At 49.6% G+C, this 16750-nt stretch overlaps 1 protein-coding gene across 2 annotated transcripts in view; it reads right to left on the minus strand.

The window, feature by feature from the left end:
• Window positions 1–3242: 3242 nt before the first annotated feature.
• Window positions 3243–16750, minus strand: part of SLCO3A1 (solute carrier organic anion transporter family member 3A1) — a 244265-nt gene continuing 230757 nt past the window's right edge. Inside the window, exons 10-11 of one of the 2 annotated variants that reach the window (XM_090263651.1) lie at window positions 11795–12037; window positions 3243–3845 (exon numbers count right to left, since the gene is read on the minus strand). In XM_090263651.1, the coding sequence (XP_090119777.1) occupies window positions 3763–3845; window positions 11795–12037 (326 nt within the window). In that variant the 3' untranslated portion in view covers window positions 3243–3762. Of the gene's footprint in view, window positions 3846–11166; window positions 12038–16750 lie in introns of those variants that run through there. The other variant, XM_090263650.1, reaches the window with a different exon arrangement.

Consider the following 16750-nt stretch of genomic DNA (forward strand, 5'->3'; position numbering starts at 1 on the left):
ATCGAGTAAAAATGACTCCACAGTTTAGAAATTGACTGAGAAGTCATTCAAGGAATGGCTACTCAGCAGGAAAGGAGGCTTTCAAAGAGCAGCGTAGCAGCAAATATTGGTAAACAGGAGCTGGTCTCTGCGTGCCTGGCCTAGGACGAGGCTTCTCAGCGAGTCACACCCACAGGGACTGACGCTGGGCTGCGGGCACACTGCGTTCCCACGGCACCGCGGCCAGGCAGTCCAAGAGCGCCTCCCGTTAGAGCCGCCCAGAGACGAGGTTCTGAGTTGTGACTTGACTTGCTGGAAGCGGCGGAGCCGGGATGCAAACCTGTCGCCCGCTTTCCTGCTATGGAGGATGTTGTGGAGTCTCGTGTGTGCTAAGTGAAAATAGAACGAGTGGAGGACGCACTCACCGGCTCCCCAGCTCGCGGGTCCCCAGGGAGCACCTGGCGCTGCGGACAGAGGCCTGCGGGAGTCCTGTCCTCACCCAGCGTGGGTCTGAGTGCCGTGCCTTTCCTCCCCAGTGGCTGCCTCTGTGATTTTGGGGATTGATCTGCTGATACTGAGGAAATGATCGCACCAATATGCTCCTTCAAGGGTCACAGTTCAGAGGTTCAGATAAAACCTTAACCCCAGCGTCCTGCTGAAAGCGCAGGTCTCCTTTCCTAGCGTGTTGGAATGCCTCATCATTGCACAAAGCCTGGAGACCTAGGCAACGGTTATTTTAGAAGCAACTGAGGGAACTGACATTCTCTTTGGGCTCTTCTTTTTTTTTTTTTTTAAACTATAATGAGCCCTGATTTTACTATGAAAATATAGTTGCCTCAATACAGAGCGATTCCCCGAAGGAACTGAAGGGTAGTCTTGGGGCTGAGTTAAGCATCTGGGGAAGGGAGGCACCTGGTGCTAACCCGGGTGTAAACCCAAGGACAGAGGTTTCCTCGTCCTTGTCACTGAGAAGAGGGCTCAGCTGTACCTGTGGATTGTGGCCATGTTCTCAGTGACAAGTGACACAGAGGAGCCTCAGAGGAAAATGTCCTTTTTCCAAAGGAGGCCAGTGGCCTCTGCCAGGTCAACATCAAGTCCCAGAGGCTGTTTCCTGTATTGCTGATTACACAAATGCATGCATTTGTCACCCTGCTTTTGTGTCCTGGGGGAATGGCCCTGCTCATCTCCCCCCTTAATTCTGAGAAGTGGGAAAGCCCACCGAGGCGCTCCTGACGCTCTGCAAAGTCCTCTTGGGGGTCCACCCCGTAACCAGACCACCAGAACTCAGGGAAGTCACGAGGCTTTCTTAAATTCTCTGGAAAGTCAAATTCAGTCTCTGCCCTATGTATTAACTATGGACATTTTTCTCTGCAGTTAGAAACAAGTCTATAATAGTAGTTCTGGAATGGCAAAGGCTAAAGAGAAAAATAAGCAGGTCGTATTTGATATTCAGAACCCCCTGCTAGGGGTTCTGAATCCACGTTCAACACCACAGACACAGGCTGTTTTGATCTGGGTGGAGCTAAATGCTTGGTTGTGTGTGGCCAGCCCTTTCACAGAGACAGAGAAAAGGGTCAAGTTGGACTTTAGAGCTGGATCAAGATGGACCCAAGGGGTATGCAGTTCAGTCTGTTGGCTGGGGCAGCTGATAGGATGTTGGGGACAGACGGCATTTGGAGTTTAATCTCAGAGACCTCGTCTCTCTGAGTTGGTAGAACAGCCCGTGTGAGCAGCTGTCATGGACCCGCTTACGTATTGAAAGACGAGTCTGTTGACTCCAAATAAGAAACCATGCGTCTCTGTGAAGCTAAGATAAAAGGGAGGGAGTGTAAGGTTTTGATAATTTTCCACCTTCATGAGGGGAAAGGTAGCAAGAGGAAAGAAATTAGATTATCGATGAAAAACAAATGGGAGATGTTGGACTGAAAGTTCGGATGCCTTAAGCAACAGCCCATCCCTGCTTCCTTCTTCCCCCTCCAGCTGAATTTCCAGTGCACGAAGCCCAGCTCCCCCACAAGGGACCACTAATGTTTTTAGCTGCTTCAGCATCTTTTCACATTAGGACAGAGAAGGTTGAAATTGCATTTTCTTGGGATTTTTATGCTGGAGAGAATAAATCATGTTGCTTTGCAAAACATAAATAAATAAGTAAGTAAGTAAATAATCCCATAAATAACGGGGCCGGGCTAAATAGAAGTCCTTGAGAGGCTAACAGGCAAATACTAGGGCTTAGAAAAGGTAACTGGCCCAAGCACTTTTCCCAGACTCTACCCACCCAAGAGCGCAAAGACAGTGCAGGGCTGAGGCAGGTGTGGTCTTCAAGTAGGAATAGCTGGGCAAGCTTAGATTTTGGACCAGCTCGACTGCAAAGGATGATGGGCTCTAGAGAGCAAAACACAGGCTGGAGGGGATGTGAAGAAAGTGGGTCCAGACCAGGGCTAGCCCCATAAGAGGAGTGGGCCATCCGAGGTCTGAGGCCCAGAAGGCAGCACAGCCAGCCGTCCCTGGAGTTGCGGTCACCCCAGCGAAGGGAGGAATGCACTGCAGACTCTCAGATGCGTGTCGGTGGCAGGCGGCAACATGGCCAACTTGTCGGCGTGAAGTGGGAGTCCTGCCAGTGAACTAATGATGCGGAGAAGCTAGGGACTTAGGAAGAGGCCTGGCAAGGATTGGGAAGTGGCCAGGACTCCATCCACAGGGAGAGGCTTGTGGAAGTGTCTGGGGACCCGAGAGGGGGAGGCAAGCACTGCTGTTGCCCCTGAGGAGCGAGACTGAAGCCGAAGGCCCACAGGCTGACGAGGATATTCATCATGCATTCGTTTGTTCATTCATTCATTCACTCATTCATTCATTCAGCAGCATATTGAGCTCCCACCAGATGCCATGCATTGCAGTGCAGGCATACCCTGCAAGAAAGCCCTTCTCCGATTGGCCAAGGTTTGTAGCCAGTGGGAGGATCAGAAAGGCAAACCAGATGGTAACTTATCACACTTGTATAAAGCAGGCACCCCATTTTACAGATGATGAAACTGGGGCTCAGGGCAGTCACAACACCTGCTCAGTGCACAGCCCCAGCGAGCACTGAGGTGAGGATTTGAACCCAGGTCTGTTTTGACTCCAGAGCTCGTGCTCTTTGGAAGAATTCTAAGGCCATGAACATAGAACACACACAGCCAGAAACACTCTCCTGAAGAGTCATTTAGGATCATTCTACCCAAAGACACAGAGAGAAGGATAATAGAGATTACAGCAGAAGACAGAAGAAGAATTAAAATAGTGCTTTTAATATAATTTTCAGCAATCATACAGTGTGTACTTTACATCACATATCTCTAAACTGCTCATCTAGAAAATAGAAGCTGCAAAAATACAGAGTAACACACTCAAAATCTACTGAGTGTGTGCTTTCCCCCCTCCACTCTGTGAAGCAGGGTGACTTTGGACCCCCTCCTGTTAAAACCCAGCCTTGGCGGCTTTCGGAAGAGCTGTGGGAGATGCGGATCAGAGAAGCATTCTGGACAGGGGGTTCTAAAGCATGTCAGCGGGCCACCCCCACAGGACCCAAAGGAGGGACGGGCAAGGGGACTGCGTCCCAGGTCGCCATTCCTCTTTAGCGACCTGGGGAAGGTGCCTGCTCCGAGGGTTCGGAGGCCTCCCGATCACGGCCACCTCAGAGGGCCACGCACTGGCTGGGTAACTCCCTTGGGACCCTCGGGTTCTTGGGCCCGCGAGGTCTGTGGGTGCTGATGGGCTGTAGTCTGCAGGAGGACGAGGGCCAGGCCCTCAGCTTCTCACAAAGGAATCTTCTGAAGGTGAATGTGACTCGGGACAGCTTTTCTCAGTCTCAATGTCTTGGTACTCTGTGCCTAAAGGGGAAGGAGGGAAGGAGGGCCAAGAGGAAAAAAGAGAGGTCGGTCTTTTCTGGTTTTCCTGCTTTTGTTCAGGCTTATATAATAGCACATGGCTTTCCAGTGGAATGGACTAGAACAGGAAGTCATGCCAATAAAATGCTGGGTTTTGCTCCAGATAACCCCAAGGAGATGGCTTTCAAGCCCAAAGACCTTTTTGAAGGCCACGTCTTTCTGAGGAGCACATTTATTGATGTATCTATGCCAACACTCAATGGATACTTCTTGTATAGGGATGAATAAGATGTATACCCCGGTCATTGACTTCTCCTTATCTTATATAAATCCCCAGTGATGGTCCTTTTGTCTGGGAGTCCAAGTGGCACTGTAATCCCTACTGAAGAGGCGGCTGAGTGCCAGAGAAAACCACCGCCATCACAGTGCCAGGCTTTCTCCTGCAGCCTGGCTGACCCGCATGGTTTCCATTGAGCCAGATGTTCCCCGCACAGAGAGAAACAATCTCCTCATTAGAGCGCGGTGTTTAAGCCCATGCCACGCTTCCAAGATAGATGCCATGGCTTCATTTAAAACACATTAGAAACCCAGCTCATCCCTGGGATGACTTAAAAGCTGTGTCAGTCTCAGTGACAGTGACAGGCAGCTTTCCTGTTTAGTGACAGGCACAGTGGGGCCAGAGAAGTCCCTGCTCATCTATTTCTCCTCCTTAGGCTCTGACCCGGCAGTACGCAAGGTGGCTGTGGAAATGCCACTGCTGCCCTCCGGACTGAGCAGCCGGGACCTGGCCCAGAGCGGCAGCCCTTCCCGAGCTTCACAGGCTCTAGTTCTTGTAGGGCCCAGAGGCTGCGCCCAGGGCCTCAGGGGCAGGGAGCGGGGAGTCTGGGACGGAAGCGAGAGCGTGGCTTGGTTCTTGAGCACAGAATGAGGAAGGCAGAGGATTATCTGGTGACTGGTGGAAGAAGGAAGGAGTGTTTTTAAATGTCTCCAATATTTAATTTTTAGAGTAAAAAAAATTTTTTTTCCTCTTATTTTCTTATTTTAGCTTCCTGTGCCCATAGGCAAAATTTTGCAGCGGTTCTTCCCCCTCCTCACCCCCACCTCTGGATTCATTTCTCTATGAAACTTCGGACTTCCGTGGGGGTTTTCCTGATAGTAGGTGCCCTGTTGGCCTCATTGAAGCTTTTAAGAAGGCAGCTCTGTGTCCCCACTGCGGTGGCCATGTGATGGAACAGAAAGAGCACTGGTTCAGGAGTCAGACAGAACTGGCATCAGCTCTTGGGGACTTTCTAACTAGCTACGTGACCTTGGGAAGCTTGGGTTTACAGAGCCTTAGTTTTCTGATCTGTAAAGTGGGAAAAAATCCACCTGCCTTGTAGGGCTGGCGTGAGGAAGCTGCTAGAAGCATTAACTTATAGCGCCTGGCACATACTTAGCAGGTTCTTAATGAACTTGAGTTCCCAGCCCCCTCCCTCCTGGACTAGGGTTCGCGTGATGCGTTAGGTTTCTCTTGTAATGAAACTTCCTACACTACATACTTCCAATTCCTTTTATGACCTTAGGTTCTAAAATCAAATGGTGTTGACCAATACATCTTCATGACAGCTATTTTCCATTAAGTCAGCATGAATTTAAGGAAAACATAATTTGGGGGGATTTAATGGGATGGCAAAAATCTCAATTTACAGAACGTTAAACGTCCAGAAAATTGACTATGGTGTTCCATTTGCTCATAGTAAAAGAACATGACCACTTTAGCATAAATTCTGAATATTTTTTCCATAAGGTAATAATCAACTACTGATTGTTGGCCTGAATCATTAATGTAAAACAGAAATGTATAGAAACTTTCTAAAAGCCTAGCACCTGATAATAGAGTAAGACACTCAACCAGGGACCAGTGTCGGTGTGTCTGAGGGCGTTGGGCCAGAGCCGAGCCCCTGAGGTTCGTGCTGTGAACCCCAGTGACTCCAGGCAGGAGAGGTGTCTGTGGTCTCCGCACTGGAGCTGATGGCCTGCACGGAGTGGTGACTCTCCTGCATCCTGGTGCTTTTGGAAGTGCATTCCAGAATGCATCAGGGCAGAGAAGTACCTCATTTCCTCGTCTTGTCTGCTCCTGGCAGGACACCCCATTCAAATTAATCACTGGACTCTGTGGCTAAGACCAGGAGTAACACAGGGAGAAGCCTATCCCTGGAATACAGCCGTCGCTGGGCCCCGATTGTTGTACTGGGGGCCTGGGAGAGTGTGTCGGGCCCCACAGCCCATTCGAGTCAGTTTTCCTGGTCAGTCCCTATACCTGGGGAGGGGTCCCTCCGTCTTGCCGAGTAGGGAGTGAGTACGCATGACACTAAGAATGCGGGCTTTGGGTTCATAGAGCTGGGTTTGAATCCCTGCTCTGCTCTGTGACCTTGAGCCAATTCTGGAAGCTTTTCAAGCTTCATGTTCCTCACTTATAAACTGAAGATTATTACAGTTCCTGACTCATGGGGCTACTGAGAGTAAACGAGTTCATATAGGTAATAAGCTGGTTCATAGTAAGTGCTTGAAAAATGTTAGCAGCTATTATTATTAGTTCTTATTAGTATTTACCAGCTACTTCAGCTGGCATGTGTGATCTATTAGTTCTATTGTGCCAATGTTTTGTGCCGGTGGAAAGGAGGGAGGGGACGTGAATCACTCCCCAGTACCCGCATTCACGCCTTCCTCTGGCTCCTGCATTTTCCCATCCATGCCCATTTCCACCACCTACACAAGGATGACAGCGCCTGACCACAGTGGGCTCCCTACCTCGGTCTCAGAAAACGGGACACCTGCACTAGATTCCCGTGGTCAGAACTGTCAGAGTCGACGGTCACCTAGCTCAAGGACTTCCAACACATGACCTCGGCTGCCAGAGCCCCCCAGCGTGGTGCTGTCTCCAACCTGAGCCTGTGCTCGGAACAGAGACCAGCCCACGGCGGCCCCTGGCCAAACCCGGCCACTGCCTTTGCAGAAACAGCTCGTCACTTGTTTGCACCTTGCCTAAGGCCACCGTCGTCCTGTTGCAACAACATGGCTGTCAAAGCCTACAATGTTTGCCCCCGGCCCCTGCAGTTTGTGAACTTGCACTGTGACCCCACTAGGGGGCACACTACCAGGGCGCCCCTCGGGGAGCCTTCGTGAGGCCCCAGGCCGCGAGCCAGCACTGACACCGCCACGATCAGCCCTTCTTGCACCCCGACGGACAGACAGACCGGGCTGTATATTATTATTCCGTTGCTTTTGTTTGTGTTCAGGTCTGTCGGGCTCATTGGACAGCGACCTCCTAGAGGTCAGGGTGGTCTGTTGGTTTGTTTGTAACCTTTGTATCGGGTCCAGGGCCTGGCACGTAGCTGCACTTTCATGAAGCAGCGACTACCCACGTGCTTAGGGAACAGGAGTCTGCACAGCGCCCTGCGGAGGGAAGGGCGCCGCCCCGGGGCTGCTCTCAGGGGTGCGAGTTCTGTCCCCGTCTCCGCGGGAGAGGAGAAGCTCTGCTTTTCTGAATTCCCACTTTAGGCTTTTTCCTTGTCCTGTCTGCCGCGATGCCCACTCTGAGGCCGCCTCCCGGTGCGAGGAAGGGGAGGGCCGAGCGTGGCAGGCCCTGTGCGCACAGCGGATGCCCGGGTTATGCTGGGCAGCGGGCACGCGGACGGAAGCATCCTTGTCGCCTGTCCCAGCAGACAGTGTCGTTCCGCAGGGGCGTTCCTGAGCAGCCATCGGTTCCAGGGGCGCCGGGACCGAAGGCTTCATGCAGGGCCGGCTGCACTGAGCCTCGTTACTTCCCAAGGGCTGTTCCAAACCCCAGACTTTGTACTGAGTAGGGAGAGGGGAGCATAACGAACGAGGCGAGAGGGGCAGAGCGGCAAGGATACGGACAGTATTTATGTCCCAGACCGATTGTCTAGGCCCGATTTCATGTCAGTAGCGCCCTCTCTCAGAAAACAGGGCACCTCTTAGGTATTTGACCTGGAGTCTAACCTAGAGCATAACTCGGGTCAAGGGTGAGAGGAGGCCCCACTGCGTGTCTGGGGGGTCCTTTCGGCACCGACAGCCAACGTTCTCTGTTGGGCTGCAGCGGCGCTTGCTTGGTTTTCTCCCCTCGCCTAAGCCAAGCTAGACCGGATGCACTAACGACAACAAAACGGAGCGTAACTGCCTCGCTGGAGCAGACGTGGACCCTGTCCCCCCTCTGCTCTTGAGGTCACGACCAGCTGCTCTGATGTCCACGCGCCGCTGGGGGGCGCGCTCGGGCCCTGCAGGCCCCCCGAGACCTCAGACTGTCGGGCCGGCCGCCCTGGGCTGGGAGTGATACCCCGTGAGCAAGCTCCGCGGGACCTTTTCTGCGGCCCTCGCTCGGGTGGGGGTGGGGGGCGCGCCGTCCCAGGCACCTGTCGGGGTGGCCCTGCGTTTCAGTGGGAAAGCCGGCCGTGCCTGAGGGAGGGGAAGCTTTCGCTCGCTTCCGGGGACAGGGAGGCGGAACGGGGGTGTGACTGTGTGCAGGGCCCTCTGCCCAGACCCAGAACCCCTGCTAGAGGGAGCTATCGCGCCGCACGCGGGTGAGAAAGCAGCGCTTTTCATGGAGAAGCTCGTTCCTGCCTTCCTGGTCCGAAGACAGTGGTACATCCGTTCAAGGATTCCTTAGGCGCTCTTGGTGTCCTCTCATTATTTTGCCTGCTCAGCGCCACTAGCAGACCCCTCCGGGGGCCGTGCAAGGAGGCGTCTCCTGCGCCTTCATTAGCCGCAAGGGAAGCCCGCATGCAGCGGCCATCTGGTGGGGTGGGCGGGTGCCCAGGGGCCTCGTGCCTTCCTGTGCGAGGCGAGAAGCGGGGGGGGCAAAGCTGCCCGTCTTCCCTGACTAGCGCCCAGCCTGGGCGGAAGGAAGACGGCGAACCGCGTCCTCCCGGGAGAGCTACGCTCACTAAATACATGTACTTCGCGCGCAGGAGTCACATTCGCCAAAAGGCTGCTCATTCTACAGTCAGGAGTTAAAAAGTCTGTCAAAAGTTGCAGCAAAGAGAGACTTTTTCATCCACCCCCGGGCTGGTTCAGCTAAGATGCTGGAGAAGCTGGTGGCAGCAGAGAGAGGACCTTAGCATTGCCTTTCTAGGTTGATTCTGTCCCTCGGTTTTCGTTTTCTGTAAGTCCAATGGAGCTCTTCCCAGGAAATCCTTTATTCAAAATACCACTCAACACCCAACAAATAACCAAGGGGCTGGATCTGGCATTGTATGCACAATGGTTCTTTGTAGCACAAAACTTAAAACTACACTAAGTTTTCTGCTCTGTAGTATATGAGGGAAATTAACATTTTACAAGGTGACTTATACTTTAGAGCCTTCTTGCCTTAGGGGACTTTACATTTTGGTCCAATTGTTGCCCTGGAGTCGTTTTCTTTTGTCATCCTAACATCTTACTCTCATTCACCCAAAAATCTGAGGAAAAACAAAATACAAGTTTTCAAAAACTTTTTTAAACAATAGCAAGTAGCTCCGTAAAACACTAGGTCATGGGGCTCCTGTGTGTGTTCTGATTTGGGGTAGCTATGCAGTCGTATGTAAGAAGGTGGTGACCTATGAGCAGTACATCTGACACCCAGAACTCACAACCTGCACAGAGTGGTATCAAAGCCTTAGGAATGACAGCATACATATTTTATGAATTAGCTGGGGGACAATCCAGCTACTTACTAGTTAACGTATTGACAAGCACCCCATTTTCATGAACAAGAACAGACTACAACTATAGAAAGCTGATCCCAGACAGCTGATCCCCATGACCCTGCACCCCGATGCCAGCTTTGTCCTTCCTTGAGGGTCCGGTCTGTCGTTTGGAGCTGTCACTCACACTACCCTTTTCCAGTGCTTGTTAAAATGCTGGCACAATGACCTTTCTCGCCTTTTTTTTTTTCTTTCTTGCCCCCACAGGGACTGCAGCTATATGCCTGAAGCAGAAAAGCAAACCAGCCAACCAAACAGCCCTTGTGGTCCTTGCCAGGTCAGCCTGGACAAAGGTCACCGAGGAAGCCCTGGACAAAGTTCACCGAGGAAGCCCGGCAGGGGAGTAAACGGGGCTGCGCATGCTCACATAGGTTCTGTCCCCTCCTGGAGATGGCCTTGCGAGGCTGAGTCTCCATCATTCTTACCCCAAACGACAGGTTTGCTCTGTTTGAGGGTCTGTCGCTTTTAGTGCGTGCACGCATACACACGTGCGTGCATACACACGTGCGTGCACACACACACACACACACGACTCTATGAGTTCAAGACTACCCTGGAAGCCTCATGGACGGGTCACGTGCTGCGCATGCCATAGCGTCCAGGGGCCTGTAGGTCTGCATAGTCATGGCCACAGACACCCCAGGCCACTCAACAGGCTTGTGCTACAGAGGCCTTTTCTCTCTGCGTCCCCTCCCCAGCAGCACTGCGCCCATACACACACCCATACCCAAGCGTGTCTCCTCCACCCGCTGCGGAGAAAGCCCCTGGGACATGAAGTGTGAATAGAAAAGGGCCTCCTGTGACAGTGTCACTGGATCCCGGGAAGGAGAGGGGAACAGAGCAAGGAGGCAAATGTGCAATTGATCACGTTTCCCTCCCTCGGTCTCAAATGTGGGTCTTTTAAAAGGCAGGCTGCTTAGACACTTTTTCAAGTATTTTTTCCCTACTTGTAACACACTGTATATTCTTGTTCTCACAGAATATCCGAATGAAGATAAAATGATAAAAAAATTACAATAGATTAATTTCATCCCTTGAATCACATTATATTTTGGTGCATTAAAAAAGGAAGAAAGTAAAAGCAACCAGCATAGTAAATTCGGCCTAGAGAACTGTGTTAGCGACTGAAGGGTTAACACAGATTTCAGAAGTAGTTAAAAATAGTATTAGAGGGTTATACATATAACAGTTTGAAATTCATATGCATGGAATTATTTTTTAAAAAATGGCAAAATGTTTGGCAAATGTAAGCAAATGACTTGGGCTGTGTTGGGTTTCACCGGCTCTGAGTGAAGTCAGTCATAGCCAGGTGAGGCCCACCGCTTCCTGAGGTCACTCTGCGGGGCTGGGGGAGGTGGGTGCCCACCACTGGGAGGTACTTCGGGGGAAGGTGAGGTGCTGCCCCACCACGCCCGGCTCCCCCTCGGGCCCTCGGCCTTGAACATGGAAATGGAGCTGGTGAGAGGTGCCAATGACAGACTCTAGCACTGATCACCCATTAGCATCACTGAGAGAACTCTGGGGCCTTAGACCACATGCAGACTGGGTGAGTGTCTACACAGTGACCCATATTGCAAAAGTTAGAGGACTGGGCTTCCACTCCTCCGCCTTGGGTGCCTCCCCACCCCCACGGGGAGGGGCGGGGCGGCACAGGGTGTGTCACTAGTGCTTATCCTGGCAATGTTGTCAACTTGTGTTTTTTAGTAGACTTCCTTTAAAAATATATTTCTTTTGTTTTGTATGCTGTGTGTATATGCAGAAGTGTCCGTCCTCCAAGCTGGTCACCACTGTTCCCTGAATTTGGCAGTGCCTGTTGCTTGCAGCTGTCAGCATCCTGAAACACCACGAGGTGGCGCCAAAGAGCAGGCTCTGAGCCCCAGCAGGTCACACGTCAGACACATGGTCCCATGCTCTCATTCTCAATCCCATCTGGCTCTGATTTGGAGAAAAAGAACAAAGGTGGTGTATGTGTGCATGTGTGTGTGTACTGAGTTGTTTTTTGGAAACCTTTTTTTCTTTTTGTAGGAAAAATGACCCTCTGATCACTATACAGAGTTCAGCCCTCCTTGAGTCACTATAAAACGGACTCCATGTTTTCACACCACTCATGATCTTCCAGGTTATAGATAAACTTTGTCCTATGCGTCTGGTGTGCGGGCACAGGGTCCCTCCCCAGATTGTCTAGGGTCAGAGTAGAGGCAAAGAACTCACTGGTGCTCAGCCCGCCCTCGTGGTTTTTGATGTATCGTTTATAGTTTTTCCGCAGACACTGCCACGTGGTGGTGTAAAGGATGAAGGCGAAGGACTTGAGTGCGATGGCGATGCTGACGTACAGGTGTCTGTAGGCCACGTTGTCATAGAGGACGCAGGCGCCCTGTTCCCCACAGAACGTGCTCCAGAACAGGCAAGTAGAGTCGATGCCAGCCCCAAAGATGAGAGGAGGGGGGATGAAGCCTGTTAGGGGAAAAGAACACTTGGTGTCCAGCTCTGATGGCCGGTGGAATGTCCAGAAGGACAGTGTCTCACGTGGTTGTGCTATGGCACATTGGTGAAAGGACCCTGTTGGGAAACAGATACCTGAGTTTGATCCTAGTTCAGTCCTCTACCTACTGCACAGACCTGGGTGGGTTGCTTACGCCCTCTGTGTTTCCTCATCAGCACCAAGGAGGTAATAATAGCAGTCCTTAGCAGACAGCTGGGAGAGTGAAGAAATGAATACATGAAAAGCACTACAATGCTGCATGGAACAAGGTGAGCAGGACATAAAGCAAATGACAGATGCTATAATTATCATCGTTATTTGGACCATCAACTGAGAATCTGGGGAAGAAGGGTGTACCTAAAGGGAGACATTAGTAATGTCACTCAAAAAAGGCATCCTACTCTGTGTATGGTGCTTCCTCAGGGGGCTCCTAGGGTTTTTGTGCGCTTTTACTGAATGTAATTGTAACCAGAAGCACCAGCAGCTGAACATGACTACACCTTGAGACAGTGGTCTACATATATATATCATTTATGGATACGCACATATATATGTAAATCTAGGAGAACAGAGATTAAACAAAAATTCAGCACATCTATTGACACTTCCCATGCCCTGGATTTAACCACTGGAACAAAATGCTTTTAATTCTGAGCTAGAGACTTGATGTAATACTTAATGCAGCATACTGATAAGGCTGATGAAGTTTCTCTTGTGACTAGGATCTGCTGTTGAGGCTCAGAAGAGAGGACCATCAAAAACCTGAAACTCCAATCAAATAGATCCAATACGCCTGCTTTGCTTCGGCTGTCAGCTCATAAGGAAAAGGCCAAACACAGCACAATAAAGGGATCTAAATTATTTTTGAAAGACCAACAAACACTCTAGAGATGGTAATAAAAAACAGGCCTACTTAAACACATAATATTCTAACACACCCTATATTAATAACTTAGTCTACCGCACTCTTTCCTAAGCGGTCATAGTATCTGATAGCATACCATAATGTATAAAAGTCTTGCATTGTCTTTCCTAGCTTAGCGTAGTCTATCCAAGACTATCACAGTCTATTTTAGCATAGCGTAGTCTATCCTAGGCTATCGCAGTCTATCCTAGCCTAGCATAGTCTAGCATAGTCTATCCTAGCCTGTGTAGTCTATCCTAGCCTAGCATAGTCTAGCATAGTCTATCCTAGCCTGTGTAGTCTATCCTAGCCTAGCATAGTCTATCATAGTCTATCCTAGCCTAGCATAGTCTAGCATAGTCTATCCTAGCCTGTGTAGTCTATCCTATCCTAGAATAGTCTATCATAGTCTATCCTAGCCTAGCATAGTCTAGCATAGTCTATCCTAGCCTGTGTAGTCTATCCTAGCCTAGCATAGTCTAGCATAGTCTATCCTAGCCTGTGTAGTCTATCCTAGCCTAGCATAGTCTAGCATAGTCTATCCTAGCCTGTGTAGTCTATCCTAGCCTAGCATAGTCTAGCATAGTCTATCCTAGCCTGTGTAGTCTATCCTAGCCTAGCATAGTCTAGCATAGTCTATCCTAGCCTGTGTAGTCTATCCTAGCCTAGCATAGTCTAGCATAGTCTATCCTAGCCTGTGTAGTCTATCCTAGCCTAGCATAGTCTAGCATAGTCTATCCTAGCCTGTGTAGTCTATCCTAGCCTAGCATAGTCTATCCTAGCCTGTGTAGTCTATCCTAGCCTAGCATAGTCTAGCATAGTCTATCCTAGCCTGTGTAGTCTATCCTAGCCTAGGATAGTCTAGCATAGTCTATCCTAGCCTGTGTAGTCTATCCTAGCCTAGCATAGTCTAGCATAGTCTATCCTAGCCTGTGTAGTCTATCCTAGCCTAGCATAGTCTAGCATAGTCTATCCTAGCCTGTGTAGTCTATCCTAGCCTAGCATAGTCTAGCATAGTCTATCCTAGCCTGTGTAGTCTATCCTAGCCTAGCATAGTCTAGCATAGTCTATCCTAGCCTGTGTAGTCTATCCTAGCCTAGCATAGTCTAGCATAGTCTATCCTAGCCTGTGTAGTCTATCCTAGCCTAGCATAGTCTATCCTAGCCTGTGTAGTCTATCCTAGCCTAGCATAGTCTAGCATAGTCTATCCTAGCCTGTGTAGTCTATCCTAGCCTAGCATAGTCTAGCATAGTCTATCCTAGCCTGTGTAGTCTATCCTAGCCTAGCATAGTCTAGCATAGTCTATCCTAGCCTGTGTAGTCTATCCTAGCCTAGCATAGTCTAGCATAGTCTATCCTAGCCTGTGTAGTCTATCCTAGCCTAGCATAGTCTAGCATAGTCTATCCTAGCCTGTGTAGTCTATCCTAGCCTAGCATAGTCTAGCATAGTCTATCCTAGCCTGTGTAGTCTATCCTAGCCTAGCATAGTCTAGCATAGTCTATCCTAGCCTGTGTAGTCTATCCTAGCCTAGCATAGTCTATCCTAGCCTGTGTAGTCTATTCTAGCATAGCATAGTCTATCCTAGCCTGTGTAGTCTATCCTAGCCTAGCATAGTCTATCCTAGCCTGTGTAGTCTATCCTAGCCTAGCATAGTCTAGCATAGTCTATCCTAGCCTGTGTAGTCTATCCTAGCCTAGCATAGTCTAGCATAGTCTATCCTAGCCTGTGTAGTCTATCCTAGCCTAGCATAGTCTATCCTAGCCTGTGTAGTCTATCCTAGCCTAGCATAGTCTAGCATAGCCTATCCTAGCCTGTGTAGTCTATCCTAGCCTAGCATAGTCTAGCATAGTCTATCCTAGCCTGTGTAGTCTATTCTAGCCTAGCATAGTCTATCCTAGCCTGTGTAGTCTATCCTAGCCTAGCATAGTCTAGCATAGTCTATCCTAGCCTGTGTAGTCTATCCTAGCCTAGCATAGTCTATCCTAGCCTGTGTAGTCTATCCTAGCCTAGCATAGTCTAGCATAGTCTATCCTAGCCTGTGTAGTCTATCCTACCCTAGCATAGTCTAGCATAGTCTATCCTAGCCTGTGTAGTCTATCCTAGCCTAGCATAGTCTAGCATAGTCTATCCTAGCCTGTGTAGTCTATCCTAGCCTAGCATAGTCTAGCATAGTCTATACTAGCCTGTGTAGTCTATCCTAGCCTAGCATAGTCTATCCTAGCCTGTGTAGTCTATCCTAGCCTAGCATAGTCTATCCTAGCCTGTGTAGTCTATCCTAGCCTAGCATAGTCTATCCTAGCCTGTGTAGTCTATCCTAGCCTAGCATAGTCTAGCATAGTCTATCCTAGCCTGTGTAGTCTATCCTAGCCTAGCATAGTCTAGCATAGTCTATCCTAGCCTGTGTAGTCTATCCTAGCCTAGCATAGTCTATCCTAGCCTGTGTAGTCTATCCTAGCCTAGCATAGTCTAGCATAGTCTATCCTAGCCTGTGTAGTCTATCCTAGCCTACCATAGTCTAGCATAGTCTATCCTAGCCTGTGTAGTCTATCCTAGCCTAGCATAGTCTAGCATAGTCTATCCTAGCCTGTGTAGTCTATCCTAGCCTAGCATAGTCTAGCATAGTCTATCCTAGCCTGTGTAGTCTATCCTAGCCTAGCATAGTCTAGCATAGTCTATCCTAGCCTGTGTAGTCTATCGTAGCCTAGCATAGTCTAGCATAGTCTATCCTAGCCTGTGTAGTCTATCCTAGCCTAGCATACTCTAGCATAGTCTATCCTAGCCTGTGTAGTCTATCCTAGCCTAGCATAGTCTAGCATAGTCTATCCTAGCCTGTGTAGTCTATCCTAGCCTAGCATAGCCTAGCATAGTCTATCCTAGCCTGTGTAGTCTATCCTAGCCTAGCATAGTCTAGCATAGTCTATCCTAGCCTGTGTAGTCTATCCTAGCCTAGCATAGTCTAGCATAGTCTATCCTAGCCTGTGTAGTCTACCCTAGCCTAGCATAGTCTATCCTAGCCTGTGTAGTCTATCCTAGCCTAGCATAGTCTATCCTAGCCTGTGTAGTCTATCCTAGCCTAGCATAGTCTATCCTAGCCTGTGTAGTCTATCCTAGCCTAGCATAGTCTAGCATAGTCTATCCTAGCCTGTGTAGTCTATCCTAGCCTAGCATAGTCTAGCATAGTCTATCCTAGCCTGTGTAGTCTATCCTAGCCTAGCATAGTCTAGCATAGTCTATCCTAGCCTGTGTAGTCTATCCTAGCCTAGCATAGTCTAGCATAGTCTATCCTAGCCTGTGTAGTCTATCCTAGCCTAGCATAGTCTATCCTAGCCTGTGTAGTCTATCCTAGCCTAGCATAGTCTAGCATAGTCTATCCTAGCCTGTGTAGTCTATCCTAGCCTAGCACAGTCTAGCATAGTCTATCCTACCCTGTGTAGTCTATCCTAGCCTAGCATAGTCTAGCATAGTCTATCCTAGCCTGTGTAGTCTATCCTAGCCTAGCATAGTCTAGCATAGTCTATCCTAGCCTGTGTAGTCTATCCTAGCCTAGCATAGTCTAGCATAGTCTATCCTAGCCTGTGTAGTCTATCCTAGCCTAGCATAGTCTATCCTAGCCTAGCATAGTCTATCCTAGCCTGTGTAGTCTATCCTAGCCTAGCATAGTCTATCGTAGCCTGTGTAGTCTATCCTAGCCTAGCATAGTCTATCCTAGCCTGTGTAGTCTATCCTAGCCTAGCATAGTCTATCCTAGCCTGTGTAGTCTATCCTAGCCTAGCATAGTCTA

This window comes from Furipterus horrens, unplaced genomic scaffold (assembly GCF_987537825.1).
Source record: "Furipterus horrens unplaced genomic scaffold, mFurHor1.1.pri manual_scaffold_16, whole genome shotgun sequence".
Classification (NCBI taxonomy): Eukaryota; Metazoa; Chordata; class Mammalia; order Chiroptera; family Furipteridae; genus Furipterus; species Furipterus horrens.